Source organism: Pangasianodon hypophthalmus, chromosome 2 (genome assembly GCF_027358585.1).
Source record: "Pangasianodon hypophthalmus isolate fPanHyp1 chromosome 2, fPanHyp1.pri, whole genome shotgun sequence".
NCBI classification, from domain to species: Eukaryota; Metazoa; Chordata; class Actinopteri; order Siluriformes; family Pangasiidae; genus Pangasianodon; species Pangasianodon hypophthalmus.
In genome coordinates, this window is record NC_069711.1 from 8,860,233 (window position 1) to 8,876,228 (window position 15,996).

Genomic DNA, 15,996 nt, shown 5'->3' on the forward strand with positions numbered 1-15,996 from the left:
AATGGATTCCTCAGAGAAGGTGGTTTGATGTTAGGGAATATAAAAAAGAGCAGTCATTAACACTCGACGAAACATGAACTAGATGTAGGACTAGAGGCCTGGCCATGTCTAGCTACATTTCTAAACACTGTAGGTGTGAATTAAGTTTTAATGAAATGCCATTGGTGTGAATTCCCCACCGGAAGTGTTCATGTTAAACTGAGTTGTTTTTATTTATTTATTTATTTTCAGCGACACCCCCCCCCCCCCTCCCCACCCCCCCCGCCCCCACCACCAAAAGAAAAAAAAAAACCCAGTGTCGCGTGCCGTGACTTACCGAGCAGCAGCAGCTTCACCTCTCTCGCCGCCTTCTCGCCATCTTCACGGAGGTTTTTGTCGATCATTTTCGACCTCTCGGCGGCCGCCTTGTCCTCGGCGCTCACCGTACAGCCCATGGCTCCGAGTAAACTACCAGCTCGCTGCCTGACTGCGCTTTTAAAAGCCGAAAAAAATGTCAAAAACAAACCAACGGTAGTGTCGAGGCGCTGAGGTGGGAAGCGGGAAAGCGTGCGGCTCGAGCGCAGTTATACTCAACAGAAACGGAAATGATGAAGAAGCCCGCACGCGACGGATACAAACGCAATAGAAATGGCACGAATTTTAAAAAGTTGCACTCGGGAAATGGTCAATAGGAGGCCTGCCACGCTCCATTAACCGAATGACATTAGAAATCCACACACCAGCAAGCAGGGAGCTCTCGCACTCAAAGTTGCCGCGAGGCAATTTCACGACAGATCAATAGTCTCGCGCGCTAAAGCCTTCAACCCAGCGACAGCTGCAGTCAGATGTTCAGAGAGAACCAACTGGTGCGCGTGAAGTCAAACGCCCAGGAGCGCACTGATCAGTTAAAGCACTCAGGCGGAATTCTCCCCCAGACTCTCAGCTATGATCCTCTATCCGCTCGCCTTAAACAGCTGGCATCACAGCACAGCCGCAACCTGACACAGGAGAAGAAAAAAAAAAAAAACCTCATAAACCTATAGCTGAGTGCGGCCACGCCCGTAGCGCCTGTGAACTTTATATATGTGTGTGTATGCGGAATGAACAGAGCGCGCGACTCCGCAAAAAACCTCCAAGCACAGGGGAACGCCTACTGCGCATGCGCGTGACAGCCAGCTGCTGGTGTACTGTGGGAAATGCAGAAATTGCTTCTAAAAAATAGATATTTTTTTAATCGCAGTGTACTGAACACGGAGGCTGCTTTACACGGTTACACGTGAACGTACACGGTTGAATGGTTTGAGGTTACAGAGGTATGCTTCAGAGGATTCAAAGGTTACAAAGGGGCTCAAACACTCCAAGAAATTCAGTCCAAGAACCTGATCTGTAAATAAAGTGAATTTTTGGCGCCCTCGTCTGTATGAAAATGTGTCACTGCATTTTACCATGCAATTCACAAGTGTTCAACTATAGACTCTTATTATTATTATTATTATTATTATTATTATTATTATTTCAACACCATCCAACCCCTCCTACTAATCAAGAAGATGGGTAGAATGCAGGTCAGCACCTCCATGACCTCTCAGGATCTGAGTCACAGACTACAGTTGGGGTCATAAGTTTACATACGCCTCGCAGAATCTGCAAAATGTTAATAATTTTTTTTTTAATCATAAAAATTGTTTTTATTTAGTACTGCCCTGAATAAGCGATTTCACATAGCAGATGTTTACATATAGTCCACAAGACACAATAATACCTGAATTTACACAAATGAACTGGTTCAAAAGTTCACATTCGCTTGATTCTTAATACTGTGTGCTGTTACCTGGATGATCAGCGACTGTTTTTATGTTTTGTGATAGTTGTTCATGAGTCCCTTGTTTCAAAAGGTGCAAACCTTCACTGATGCTCAAGAAAAGCCAGGGGGATGTAAACTTTTGAACAGGATGATCAGTGTAAATTATTATTTTGTTTAAAGATCTTTTTTTTATTATTTAGTACTGCCCTTCAGAGGCTACATAAAAACTTTTTTATGCTTCCCAGAAGACAAAATAATATATGATTTATAAAATATGATTTTGTGAGTTATTATTAAAAATGTGATAAAATAAGTATTAATTATTATTATTATTATTATTATTATTATTATTATTATTAGTCTGACAGCTGGCATTACAGCCGTAGCTATAGTTCCAAGTTTCTCAATGTGGGTCTATGGTGTAGCCTAACCCATCATTTTGAACACTTTTACAGTGGTGAAAATCACTATCCACTTTTAAAATAGTCTTTATTTATTATTTAGTTGTTATTCAGGGTGTCCCAAAAGTCTCCATACATAGGGGACTCTGTATGCCAGCACTGCGCCAGTTGTACCTTTGTCAGTGGATGTTCGTGGATGTCCACTTCTCGGTTGGTCTGCAACACTTCCAGTCTTCCAGTCTGAATTTGTTAATAAGTTTGGCAACAGTGTTGTTTGTGATGTGCTTGCCATGCTTCCTGTTAAAGTGCATTGCAACCTTGAGACAGCTTCCTGAACCAGCCATGAGAATGATTTCAATACGTTCTTCGTTTGTCAAAGGCATTCTTAAAGCCTATCTGAAAAAAAACAATATAAACTCAGTATGAAAAATTTTGGAAGATATTTTGTAAAATGTTGACATTTTGAAAACCATATTTAATGACGTTTAATAATTTGGGAGAGCAGTTTGGGAATGTGGGGCCAATATCTTCATTGGTTTAGGTCTTTATTTTAATCCACAATTACATGTTTAAAATGTTATTTATTTGTAGAAATAATTATTTATGGCATCAGTAAATCAAATTTCAAAAACAGGATTTGAAAAAAAAAATCAATATTAAAAAAAAATTCATAATCAACATATTCTAATATTGTGAACACTGTACACTAAGAAACAATTACAGTATCATAGATGTTGGCCTAAATAACATTTATAATTGATTTCTTACAGCAATAACATAACAATAACAATATTTCCCAAATTCATAAACAATTATTTACAATTGAAACAATAATTTCTACAATTCTTTACAATTTCTACAGGTCTTTACTGTTCGTTTTTTTTTTTTTTTGGTTTTTTTTTTCTTGTGGTACTGCTGCCATGCTTATCAGAATGATGCAAATACTTAAAAGGCCTTTTTTGATAGATTACCCCCAACTCTGTTAAGCATACATTAATTTCATGCATTTTCATTTTAAAAAATCCCTTAATCATGTGACTTACATTATAATGGATGCAGGGTCTGAATAGGTTAATAGTTACACAATACAAAGTTGACTATACATTCACTGTTCACTTTATTAGGCACACATGTACACCTGCACATTCATGCAGTTATCTAATCAGCCAAATCATGTGGCAGAAGCACAATGCATAAATTCATGTAGATACAGGTCAAGAGCTTCAGTTAATGTTCACATAAAACATCAGAATGAGGAAAAATGTGATCTCTGTGACTCTCTGTGACCAGCCCATCTGGCACCAACATCCATGCCACGGTTAAAGTGACAGAGATCACATTTCATTCTGATGTTTGATTTGAACATTACCCAAAGCACTTGACCTGTATCTGCATGATTTTTTGCACTGCGCTGCTGCCACATGACTGGCTGATTAGATAACTGCATGAATATGCAGGTGTACAGGTGTTCCTAATAAAGTGGGTGGTGAGTGTAATGTTGAGTGTTAGATGAACTGTATGTCTATGTCTAGTTGGATTTATAAACACTGTAGATGTGAATTAAATTCAAAAGAAATTCCCAACGGAAGTGTTCATTTTACACTGAGCTTTTTCTTCTTTTTTTTTCTTTTGGCTACAAAAACAGCAGCCATTTTTCACTTCTCTCATCCCCTTCTCTTTTTCTCACCACAAGCTGCCAGAACAGCTTCAATGTACCTTGACTGTACAAGTCTCTGGAACAGTACTAGAGGGATAAACAATATTCTTCCAAAAGATAGTCCCTCAGTTGGTGTTTTGATGTGTTCAGTTGGGTTGAGATCTGATGATTGCAAAAGCCATAGCATATGATTTACATCACTTCCATATGCATCAAATTGGATCTGCCCTGTTGATGGGAGCATTGTCGTCTTGGAAGAAACTATTCTCACAAGTCAGAATAAGTTTGTATTGGTTTGCAGTGACCATTTCCTCTAAGGGAACAAGTGGACCCAAATCATGTCAGCAAAATGCCTCCCACAGTCACCATTTTTTCTTTAATATTTCATATCCTTTGCTGTGGTTACCAAGTTCCCCTATAAAAAACATCAGCTCTGAGTAACTAACAAGTTGTGCAGCAGGATTTTTACTCATGCAGCCAATGTCCAAGTTCCCTGGAAGCCAAGAATGCACACCAGCTATGTGTCTGCTGATTGGCATTGGCCATTTTAGAGATGAGATCTGCACCTCATCTGACTTTGGCTACATCTGGGACACCAGTCTGGCAGTGAACCAACAGCTGATCTTCAACTCCACCTTCAGCAGCATCCAGAAATTAATCTGAATTGGCCTCTAGCAGTTTGCATGTACCTCTGACAGTCTCCAATCAGGCCATGACAGACACTCTTAAAATGGCAATGGCCCGAATTGGACTGGATGCTGATGTGTAGCCCATAGCACTGAATGTGCTCTACTGCATGGCGCCAGTCATGAAGGATTTCATTGTGCCACAATGTAAATCCTCTACTGGGAGCTTTATATGAGGTTTTGGACCATCTGATATACCATGCCTGCTCTCCACAGATGGCCTGTGCCTTAGCTAACATGATAGATCATGAGCAGATTGGCCTTGGCCACATGCCTGCCATCAACGTTTGCCACTAGTGGTTTCAGAGATACACCGCTTAAGTACCAAATACAGACATGCTAATGACTGTTGAAAGTGTAGTCTTCTGCATATGGTGTGTACAGACAATTCATTAGCCATTTTGCTGCTTGCATTTGACTGTAGCTATCAACCCCTCTGTGCTGGAGCTGATCAATCCCTTGCTTATTGCAGTGGGACACCTAGGCCAGGACAAATTGGCCCTCCGTCAGCCTGACTATGCCAAGTGTGCTGCTGGACGTGTAAATCATGTAAACACTGTGAAACATACCCAGTGCGTTAGGGTCGCTGTTTGGATCTGTGGCCAAAGAAGCCCTGGAAAGATGGGCACAAGTTTCAGAAACTAGAAATTTAAGAAACAAAATTGGTTGGTGGGTCATCAGCCTGCATATAAACTCCAAATACCACAGACAAGAGATACAGGCTTGTCTCAGTGACAGTGGCACAAGCTCTAGCTCAGAAGAGACACAAGGTATTTCTCATGAAAGTGGTGTACCTGGCAGCGGTGCCTATGGGAGGGAGATAGTTCACCATGGGCACCTGGCTGGGGGCCAACGGAGTGCCACAGAGGCCCAGTGTGAGAGTAGTACACATCAACCAGCTGGAAGTGTGTATCTACCTGTCAAATGGTCTGTTCAGACAGTGTTGTGACGGTCAAATACATTAATCACCACAGCAGCATGAGGTCACATGACGCTCACCACCTTGCACAAAAGATCCTCGGATGGGTCTACCAACTACAGCTTCATAAAGAGTAACTCACTTGCTGTGACAGCATAATGGTGCAGTGGACATGCTGTCAAGAAGAGTGGAAGAGTGGAAGAGTGTTGTCTGCACCAAGAAGTGGTGTCCTAGATTTGGGAAGAGTTTGGCAGGGCAAAGGTGGACTTCTTTGCCAATGCCAAATTGATTTATTGTCAGATGTGTTTCTCCGTGGTGGAGCTGGATAGTCTTCTGGTTCAGCATGTGCTGGCCAATCATCTCACTGTCTACTGTACACATTTCTGCCTCTACCAGTGATTCTACACACGTTGTACAGAATTCAGCAATCAGCCCACAGAGTTCTGCTTGTGGCCCAAAGAGGCCTGCAAGAGCTTGGTTTCTTCTGCTGCTCTCAGTAGTGGTCAGAACACCTTAGAAGCTTCCTCCATGAATAGATCTGTTGCCCTTAATGGACTGAAAGATTTGGCACCCTCAGTCAGGTTACCTGCACCATTGGGTTAGGCCTCCTGAAGTGCATGCTGAGACACTCCTGAACATAAGAGCCCCTAGCACATGGGCCTAGTATGCTCTAAGGTAAAAACTGTTGGTGTGTACTGTTGGTGTGAACTGTTGGTGAAACCCATCTAAGTTGAAGGTGTTCATAATGGACATTGCAGTGCATCACAGATCCGTGGATCACTGGGGGCTCATAAACTTGTCAAATTGCTAGACACCTTTGCCCACTATGACCCTCAAGTGAGCTGATGTAGGATCCCACCCTTGTACTTGAGTCTGTTAAGACCTCTCCCATGGGTCCATGCAGAATGATGAACTGAAATGGGTCTTCAGCAAAAGGACCAGAATTCCATACCCCATCAATAATCTTATCTTGCATGCATTGGTGGCCTGATAACTCTGAAGTGAACTTGTGTTGAATCCAGAGTTTTTTCCCAAAGTTATATCACCTGCTTTTGTTAACCAATCATTTGGCCGTGAGGCTGGGGACCTGCTGAGCATTCCTTGTTACGCCCCATATGTGCCCTACAGTACTAGTTGAATGTTGGTGATTCGACCAGCTGTTAACCTGCCACAGGGGGAAAGCCCAAGCTCCCCTGTCTAAACAAAAAGTGGCCTCCTGGGTAATTGACATTATTACTTTAGTCTACAGGGACCAGATACCCACTCTCTACTATGATGTCACTGTAGGAGGAGCATCTTCTCCTTATGGGCATTACTTAGAGGCATGGCATTCCAGAAAGTCTGCACTGCTACTACCTGGGTGTCATTGTGCAACTTTTCTAGGTTCTACAAGGTTAACATTGCCTCTCCCAGTGGCATGAGTGTGGCAGTCATCTCCAAACACCTTTCCAGGCAGTGGAATGTGGGCCAGTTCCTCATGAGGTTGTGACATGTTATTCAGGTGATATTCACTGCCCCTGGCAGTTGGGAGAGGTCAAATCAGAGGCGGCTCGTCCACAGGAGCAAGTGGATTTACATCTGCCATTCAGCAAATGTTAATCTTATGTTAATCTAAGTCCTTATTCACAACTCCATGCATTTTAAAATATGTTGAAAGACTAATTACCTCTTTCAAGTGATAAACATTTTTAAAATGTTTGTATCTATTTGACAGATATAACCAATGTTCCTTTGATTTGCCTTTTTAGATGCTGTAAAATTGTGGGTTAGTGTACTTATTGTCCCATTTAGCTTCCATAGAGTTATTATTGTACTGGAGCAGGGACTACACTGCCCCATGCTTGCTCTATTAAATTATTCAATTTTTTCAGTGTAGGAGGAGAAGAACAGAACAGAACAGTTAATGGGGTTGCCAGGCTGGGCTAGTTTTAAATATAAAAAAATTTCACAAAGTGTAAGTGCATACAGCGCACTTAAATTGTTTCCCTTTTCCAATGGCCAAATTTTTGGGCTAGTTTCTTGTCTTTTGTGTGGTTTTTGAGATGCAGTTGAGCTGTAAATTAAGCTGAAACCTGAAAAGCCTGGTTAATGATATTAGCTCTTCAACGTAAGCCTTGCTGGCAATAGAAAACATACCTGCTGCACGAACACAGTTGAACAAAGGTACATCTAAAACCACTCAAGATGAGCTGCTAGACAGTATGCTGGATGATTTTATGTTGTCTACTTTCAACTGACTATTACAGGGTTACTCTAAAAATTCACTATATCATAAGTCAAGTGAGATAGCCTCTCGGCTAAATTTTGTTTGAGGTTATATTATCCTGCCCCACTAAAATCTGTGGTCATGCACAGCTGCTGGGTGAAACAGAACTCTACTTGCATATTTAACTGTGTTTCTATAAATACTGGATACCCACCAAGGTCCTGTCATTCAAAACCAGAGCAGATACGCCAGGCAAGAAAATTCCAGAGAAATGATGACCATTGACAATCATATTTTTATCAAATACAGTCACTTTGTTGAAGGTCTTGGCATGTGTGTGCACATGCATAAGAAAGTATCCAGGTCATATTCGCCCCCCCCCCCCCCCCCCCCCCCCTTTTTTTTTTTATTTTTTTTTTTATATTTTAGCATTTTCAGGTGTCTCCTATATCTCAATAGAAAAGGATCAAATATCTTAAATGTCCCTCTGCGGTATTTCCAGGAAGAAATATAAAACCTACATGCAAAAAAAAAAAAAAAAAAAAAAAAAAAAACACAGCCATGGGCTAGAAACAACTAAATATTTTTCTTTATTGGTAAACTAAAACCAGTTCTGCTATTTACACTATACAAGCTTGACAGGCATAAACAGAAGGGGTGTTTACAGTTGTGTATTACCACCACGTAGTCACAAAAAGGGAATAATCATGGATTCATTTAACATCATCATAAGTAACAATGGGATAATTGTATAGAGTGGCTTTCTAACACATTGAAAACTCTGGATGTTTAAGATCCTTTGGTATGAGCTCAGGCTTCCTGATGAGCATTAGCAGTGCTTGGTTAGATGAACAAAAGAACAGATTTACAGTGTATAGAAAAAGGACCCCAAGAACAGATAAAATAGGCCAAACACATTAACAATAGCCACACTGTCTTTCAATATTACACGAAAACTAAGTGATGTAAATTAGTCGAAATAAACTGTTTCCATAAACTCTGTAAATCACGTCTGTAAATCACTTTTACTACTTTTACAAGTACATCCTGTGAACAAGTTAACACAACAGAGAACAATGCCAATATTCAAGAGCTGTGTTGGGAACATTTGTAGTTTTGTAAAGTTTGTAATTGTAATATTGGATTTAAAAAAAAATAAGAACATTAACTGACAAAATTATCCTGGTCATTCATCATTATCTTACACACCGTACTGTATATCACAGCTGTATTGTTTATTCAGTGAGTGCCTTTCCAAAACTTATATCTAAGTTCTTCTTAACCATTTTCCCTCACATCACGCAAGCATAAAATGATTTAATACCATTGAAACCAATTTTGCAAATTTTACCACTTCGCGTAAAAGCATTTGTATGGAAATATAGCTACAGCCATTCGTCTGTTTTTCATAGCATAGTCTTGATCACCCTGTTGGCGATGATAATCTTTAAATATCTTGCACGAATCTTTGAATGCTGTTTTCAATGAAACAACCCAGTTTTCAAAGATTTCAAGTCAGAGTACGGACAGTAATGAAAAATCTCAACCCGTTAGCCATTCTCATCAGCAAGGAGTCAAAATATTATTCTTTTCATTAAGATCTATGCGCAAAAAAGATGTTTTTTTCCTAACAACAGATGTCAGTTTGTCACTTAAGCAGTGTTCCTGGTGTTGGATGAAGGTGATGGCAACTGACTCTGAAGCCATTCTTCTTCATTTCCAACACCTAGAAGTATAATGCTTTTATATTTTGTTTTAAATTTCACACACAGGTTTAAACAGAACCGTTCCGAATGGCATCTGTGACTGACACTACGGATATTAAACACCGCGTATATGAACAGTCATTGTTGCTGCTCCAGCACAGAAAGGCCCATAGACACCAAGTACATTTCAGTTCAGGTTCCACAACTACTAACAATCACGTAACACTCAAAGACTCTCCTTTACTGAGAATATCCTTAAGGCACAAGTCACATTAAACACCTCAAAACAGCACAGGCACAGGAAGAAAAGAGGAGGTTTTGTTTAATCCATATAAAATACACAAACAAGTTATTCCTACAAGTCGTATTCTGTCAAAATTCATGTGTATAGCTTCATTTATGATCTTCACAATATTTACAAGCTACCTCTTTTTAAACCTTCTCCATAAATCACTTATTTCATTTGAATACTGAAAATAATTATATGGTTAAATACAATCTACAGACGTTTGTGGTTCAAAAACTCACCCAATGACTTAAAAAATATTTCATACATCATAATAAATATTTCTTAACTTATTGTTTGTGTGTGTGTGAATCTCCAATCTGTCGCCCCGTATTGTGCTCTTCGCAGATACAGAAGGAACTTTTGTACTTTAAGAGGAACAGTACAAGTTCCAGTGTGATATATTTAAGATGACTTCAGCACCACGGTCCTGTTTCTCTAACAGCAGCTGATGATATTGGTCTATATAAACACACATGCATACACTCCTCGTAGATTCAATGCTAACACTTGAGAGCATGAAGGAAAGGAATGCTCAGAAACATGACTACAGTTAGATCCAAAGCTACTACAAATGAATATTCTGTCTCTTGGAGAACAGCCTGCAGCTTCCAACATGTGACTTTATCCAATCCTTCATTCTCCAAAACAGAACTAACATTTCTATACTAAAGCTTCTAAATTTTCTATAACACGTCACTCCTATGGGTGACTTCATAAAAAAGTACAAATCAAATTATTATTATTATTATTATTATTATTATTATTATTATCTATGCTACTGTATGAAGCATTACAAAACGTTGTTTTATACAGAACTAGCTGTAGATCTGAATAAAATGAAAACTGAAAGCAGATGGAGAAAGCATGAAGAAAAACAAGAGCAGAGCATTCTGAAAGGCAGGTGAGGATGCCTTAAAAAAATAATACTGAATTATCCGAGACTGAAGCCTGAAGGTTCAGAGCCATGGCAAGTTTCTCTCAAATAGCAATTCAAGGCAATTAGCCTGCTTGTTTTTTAGATTCTCGGGAATCTAATGCACCCTGAACCCCATAGGTTCCCATGCCTGTCCTTATGAGCCCTCATCCACTAAAATGTTCATTTCTATTTTAGCTTCCCTGTTGTTGTTTTTTTGTTTGGTTTTATTTTAACTGTGTTGATCACCTGGTTCAGGTGTGTTTGGTGCTGGAACAGAGAGCTACACTAAAAACAAAAAAAAAAATGAAATATACAAAAATGTGCTTCAGTTGAGCCTCGCTCAACCTGCTATATAACAGTAATTTTTTTCAATACACTCCCCTTATCACACACACATACACACACACACAAACTTGAACTGTCCTCTAGTGGCCACCAGCAGAATTGCTGCTTCCAGTAGTCCAGTCGATGATGATAAAGCTCAAACTCATAGTCATAAACAGTACACCCAAACCAGCAAAACAGGCAGCCTGAGAAAGCGAGAGAGAGAGAGAGAGAGAGAGAGAGAGAGAGAGATTTTCATAAGCTGTTTAGCTAAAAAAAATTAGTTTGCATGCCAGTCAAATTCCTCTGCCGCTATAACACTGATAACAATAAAGACAGTAATGCCACAAGTCATCTAACCAAGTTTGTCTAAGCTCGTATGCTAACATTTATCTAATCTGCAAGCTTTTTAACTCCACACTGTGATTATTTACATAACTAGAAAACTAGAAATGGATTTAGAAATGTGACTAAAGCAAAGATCAGGGGTTCCTAAGAAACAGTGAATCCTAACTCTTGTTTCAAAATCACATGTTCTTCAGACTGATGTCTGAAAAGCAGCTCACCAGGATTTTGGGTGTGGAGAGCATGGGCTCATCATCTCTGGGGACAATGCGGATATAAAAGACAGCAGGGAAGATGAAGATGAGGCAGGGAGCAGAAGTAGCACCTGAAAAAGGAAAAGGACAACAGAAGATAAGCAGGATATGTGCGTGTATTTTTTTTTTTTACATGAACACATGCAGAACTCAATCACGAGACATCAGGTTTAAAGAATTTTAGTAATATGTCTGAATTTCAAAGGCTCAAATGTACTAAAAAAAAAGAACTTACAGAAGGATATAGGAAAAAATTGTATTGTAGACAACACCAATTTTAACTGTTATATAAATATATTAAGCCTACATATTCCAGGGCTACATGCACAGTTCTCTTTTCAGTGCAATATCAGGAACGCTTACTGAACGCAATCCTTTGTGCCCTGACACACGGCTCATTTTTATATGGAGTGACAGAGAAAATATTGACTTAACATCTCTTTCATCCTCAAGGCCAGTAACAGGCCAAACAGAACCAACTTGACTATCAACAGCACACACAGAGCGAAGTTTAAAAAGCATACAGTGCAGTACAAGAAAAAAAATCCACGTTTTGTGTGGCTGCATAAAATAAACTGCTGTAAAGCGTATAAACCAGTCAGTTTATTAGCAGCTTGCTCTATCTGGACTTCGGCTAACCACGTGGATCAGACATCACGCTTCTGTAGCGACTGAAACACCCACCGATAATTCCGAAGATGCCGAGGATGTTCGGTGCAAAGATGACAAGCATGTTGATGAGGGTGAGGAGGGTGATGGCGATGATGATATGACGGATCCAACTGAACGTCTTGTTGGGGAAGATCATCTGCTGAATGGCCCTGCGCACCTGGTGTGTGCATAATCACGAAGGAAGAAAACAAGATTAAAATTAAGAGTAAAAGTAAAGACTGTAAACAATACCCAACATGCACCAGCACTTTCACTCGTTGCCAGAAACAAAGCACCGTCTAAGCTCTAGACAGATTTTGTGTGCAGATGAAGCTAAATGACCCGAGTGTGTTCGGGAGATGACGTGTGTATACTCACCGGGAACAGCACAATTGGCACAGTCAGCGTGACAGCTGTGAGCACAGCCAATCGCACACACAGGATCAGAGTGTCGTAGGGTTCAATCTTGCTGTAGGTGTGCAGCAGCTCGGCCTCCACGTTTTCTGCAAGAAGAGCACACCACATGGAAAAATGCAAGCAACTATGTTAGGTTCAGTCTTGAAAGGCACTTTAACGACTATAAATCCTAGAGAATGAGAATGCTTATACCACAGGGCTGTTGAATTCTTGATTCTGATTGGTCAGATGTTGATTAATTTTCTACAACAGCACGGCTCTGACAATAGTTCAAATCACAACCTTATATTAATTCCCTCTAACCTGTTAATACATTATCGTTTCTATAGTAACGGCTCATTCAAAGGGACTTGTATGGTGGACGCTCCATGTAATCTAAGGCTAATAATTAATGATCTGAAAATCAAACAAAAATATAAGCATAATCATTGACATGATGAAGATTTCAATATGGAGACGTTTATGTAACATTTACAGAAGGAGTCTTCAGTGTGAGTGCTTTGTAACGGTCAAGTAAGAAGGCATTATCTTCAAGATAGGAGAAAAAATAGAGGCTGTTTATACTTGCTATAATGTAACTGATAATGAGAATAAACTTGTTTTGCGGATGACTGACAAAATTAAATACATCTATTAACAGATTAAAAGCATGACATGTCATTCTGTCATACACAGAACTTGTTATCTTTGGCAAATTGCTGTGGTATAAGAGGAATAAAACACTTTGGGACTTCGCGACACATCACACCATTATTGATTACTGATTGATTATTTATTATTAGGTTATTCCTTACATAATGAGGGAATAATAATTAGATCAGACTAGAATTATTTCATTTGCTAAGTGGTCTCTATTCTATTATTAACAATTCATTCATTCAGTTCATGTGTTCAGTTTGTTAACCTTAGGGTAAGATTGTTAGATAAAAAAATGTAGCAGTTGTCTACTGTGCGCTAATATCTCAGAGGGAAGGAACACACACACACACACACACACACACACACATACATATACACACACACACATATATACACACACAACTGAACTGGTCCAAAGGAACTCACGCATACATACATACATATATATACACACAACGGAACATCCTCTATGCACATGCACTGCACATGTTTTGCACATGTTTTATTATTGCTGCTACTTCTATGTTTACACTGTTTACACTACCTCAGCTGTAATATTTGCACTACTGTCACTTTATCACTTTCAACAGGACTGTGTACTGGTCGGCGTCATAGTTATGTACTGTCTGTTCTGTCTTGTGCTGTCTGCACATGTTTGCGCTTGTGCACTTTACGTTTAATTTATGTAATTTATGTAGCCCCCGTAGTTCTGTGTTGTTCTGTGTTGTCTTATGTGGCACCTTGGTCCTGGAGAAATGTTGTTTCGTTTCACTGTGTACTTGTATATGGCTGAAATGACAATAAACTCCACTTTACTTGACTTGACTTGAATAAGGTCAAATGTGCCTCACCGTAGAAGGTCAGATAGCCAAACAGGGCCGCGAGGAAGTACATGACGTACATGATGAAGATGGAGATGTTGGATACCTGCTGCATTTTCTTTTTAGATGGGCTGAAATGACCGAAAGATAATTTACACTTAAAAACCTGCATGATCAACTTGTTCTTGCTAACCATTATCAGACAGAGCTGTGTTAATGGTACAGATAAAACAGAATAAAGCATGAAAAGTGAATATGTCAGCAAACTTAAATTGATTTTACACTAATGAATATGACTTATGGGATATATGACAGTTGTGCAGTTGGAGGCTCAGTGGTTAAGGCTTTGGGCTACTGATTGCATGAAGGTTGCATGTTCAATCACCACTCTACCCCGATTGATAGATAGCTAGAGAGATAAAGAACTCACTTGCGCAGCTCAGTGTAGATGGGCAGCACTTCAGGGTGACACACAAAGGCAAAGGCAAGAATTGGGATGGTGTATGCCGTCTAGGACAAGGGTAAAACAATTTGACTCGTTATCTTTCTTGTTCTGTCCAAATTCGAATTATTAAAGTGCCACTACACAACAGCAAACGGTACCTGAGAGTTGATTGTGAACATACGGGGAGAGCAGTGTGCATCGTCCACCACATGTCCATCATGGTGACTATCAGTCAATGGCAAATCGGTTGTGAGCAGGTGGACGGCTGTACTATTAGCAGAGAACTCCTCGAATGGGCAAGGGATGTGGAATTTCTTATAGATGACCTGAAGTGAGAGAGAAGCGACATGCTCTGTGAAAGTTGCATCAGGAAAGCTCCATTCAGTTTCTGTATATTTTAAAGTTTAGATATGATTTTGTCATTTTTCAGAAGTTTCCAACTGGACCACCAAAGGACCAATGTGGACCAGATATTATCTGGATGATGGACCATTCTTACCACAGCAGTGATACTGACATAAAGGCATAGTAATGTATATGCTGCTGCTCTGAGTGTTGGTGGATTTTTTTAAACCATTTCATGCATAAATTATAAAACAAATCCAGATTTCTAAATGGTCTATTACTCAATAATGCCAAAACAATGCCACTTTTACTTTTTCTAAAAATAACTAAAAGCAACAGGCATTAAAAAAACAGGGGTTAAAAAAAAGTACTGCTGAAAAATATTGTGCAGTATTACACAACTTTAAAAAAAAAACTTTGATGTCAAATAATTATTGTAAATACGATTACATTTTAACAATACAGTAATTGTGCAGTTTAGGACGGAAGTTATATGATATCTTATTTAATAAGAAAAAGTATTAACCAAATCCATATTAAGAGACACGATACAGGTGACAACCTTATATATAAGTGCTGAGAGCAACTGAGCATCTACATACCGCAATGAGGAAGAAAACCATGCAACTGAGAGAGAAGCCACTGGTGTAACCAAGGTAACCTGACGGGTAAAAAACACGGAGGCATGTCAGTGTAGCACCATCACAGACTGAGCAGGATTTTCATAACTGTTCCCCAATTTATAGAAGAGATCAATGAGAACACTTTATCCTAGGTGCTATTTTTTAGTAAGAACCAACATTCATCATTAATGTGCGTCCAAAACCTATATAGCTATATCAAATAAATAGCTAAAGCAGTGGCAATAAACACATGCACAATGTCCAGAATTTTATTTGAAAAATTTCAAGCGTTTATGTTTTGCTAACACACTTCCTAACTTAACCGAAGCTATATCATTCTTCGTTATACCACTACGCTGTTGAATTCTCAAATCTGATTGATCAGGAGGTGTTGATTATTTTTCTACAACAGCAGCTCTGAGAGTAATTCCCGCTGTATTTCAAAATAACAGGTTTAGATTAATGCACTTGTTCTAATGTCTCTTATTATCGTTTCTATAGGAACAGATTATTCACAGGGATTTGTATGGTGGATGCTCCACATCATCTAAGGCTAACAATAAACTGAT

At 39.3% G+C, this 15,996-nt stretch overlaps 2 protein-coding genes across 4 annotated transcripts in view; both read right to left on the bottom strand.

Moving 5' to 3' along the window:
• Positions 1 to 1,116, bottom strand: part of gnai2b (guanine nucleotide binding protein (G protein), alpha inhibiting activity polypeptide 2b) — a 55,370-nt gene extending 54,254 nt beyond the window's left edge. The window contains exon 1 of the mRNA XM_026913318.3: positions 317 to 1,116. Coding sequence (XP_026769119.1) covers positions 317 to 434 — 118 coding nt within the window. The 5' untranslated portion in view covers positions 435 to 1,116. The remainder of the gene's footprint in view (positions 1 to 316) is intronic.
• A 7,103-nt stretch (positions 1,117 to 8,219) lies between these two features.
• The window catches only part of slc38a3b (solute carrier family 38 member 3b), a 42,096-nt gene continuing 34,319 nt past the window's right edge, over positions 8,220 to 15,996 (bottom strand). For all 3 annotated transcript variants that reach the window (XM_053228656.1, XM_026917064.3, XM_026917047.3), the window contains 8 exons: positions 15,407 to 15,465; positions 14,618 to 14,785; positions 14,445 to 14,524; positions 14,045 to 14,145; positions 12,516 to 12,640; positions 12,171 to 12,315; positions 11,454 to 11,557; positions 8,220 to 11,093 (listed from right to left, as the gene is read on the bottom strand). In XM_053228656.1, coding sequence (XP_053084631.1) covers positions 10,989 to 11,093; positions 11,454 to 11,557; positions 12,171 to 12,315; positions 12,516 to 12,640; positions 14,045 to 14,145; positions 14,445 to 14,524; positions 14,618 to 14,785; positions 15,407 to 15,465 — 887 coding nt within the window. In that variant the 3' untranslated portion in view covers positions 8,220 to 10,988. The remainder of the gene's footprint in view (positions 11,094 to 11,453; positions 11,558 to 12,170; positions 12,316 to 12,515; positions 12,641 to 14,044; positions 14,146 to 14,444; positions 14,525 to 14,617; positions 14,786 to 15,406; positions 15,466 to 15,996) is intronic.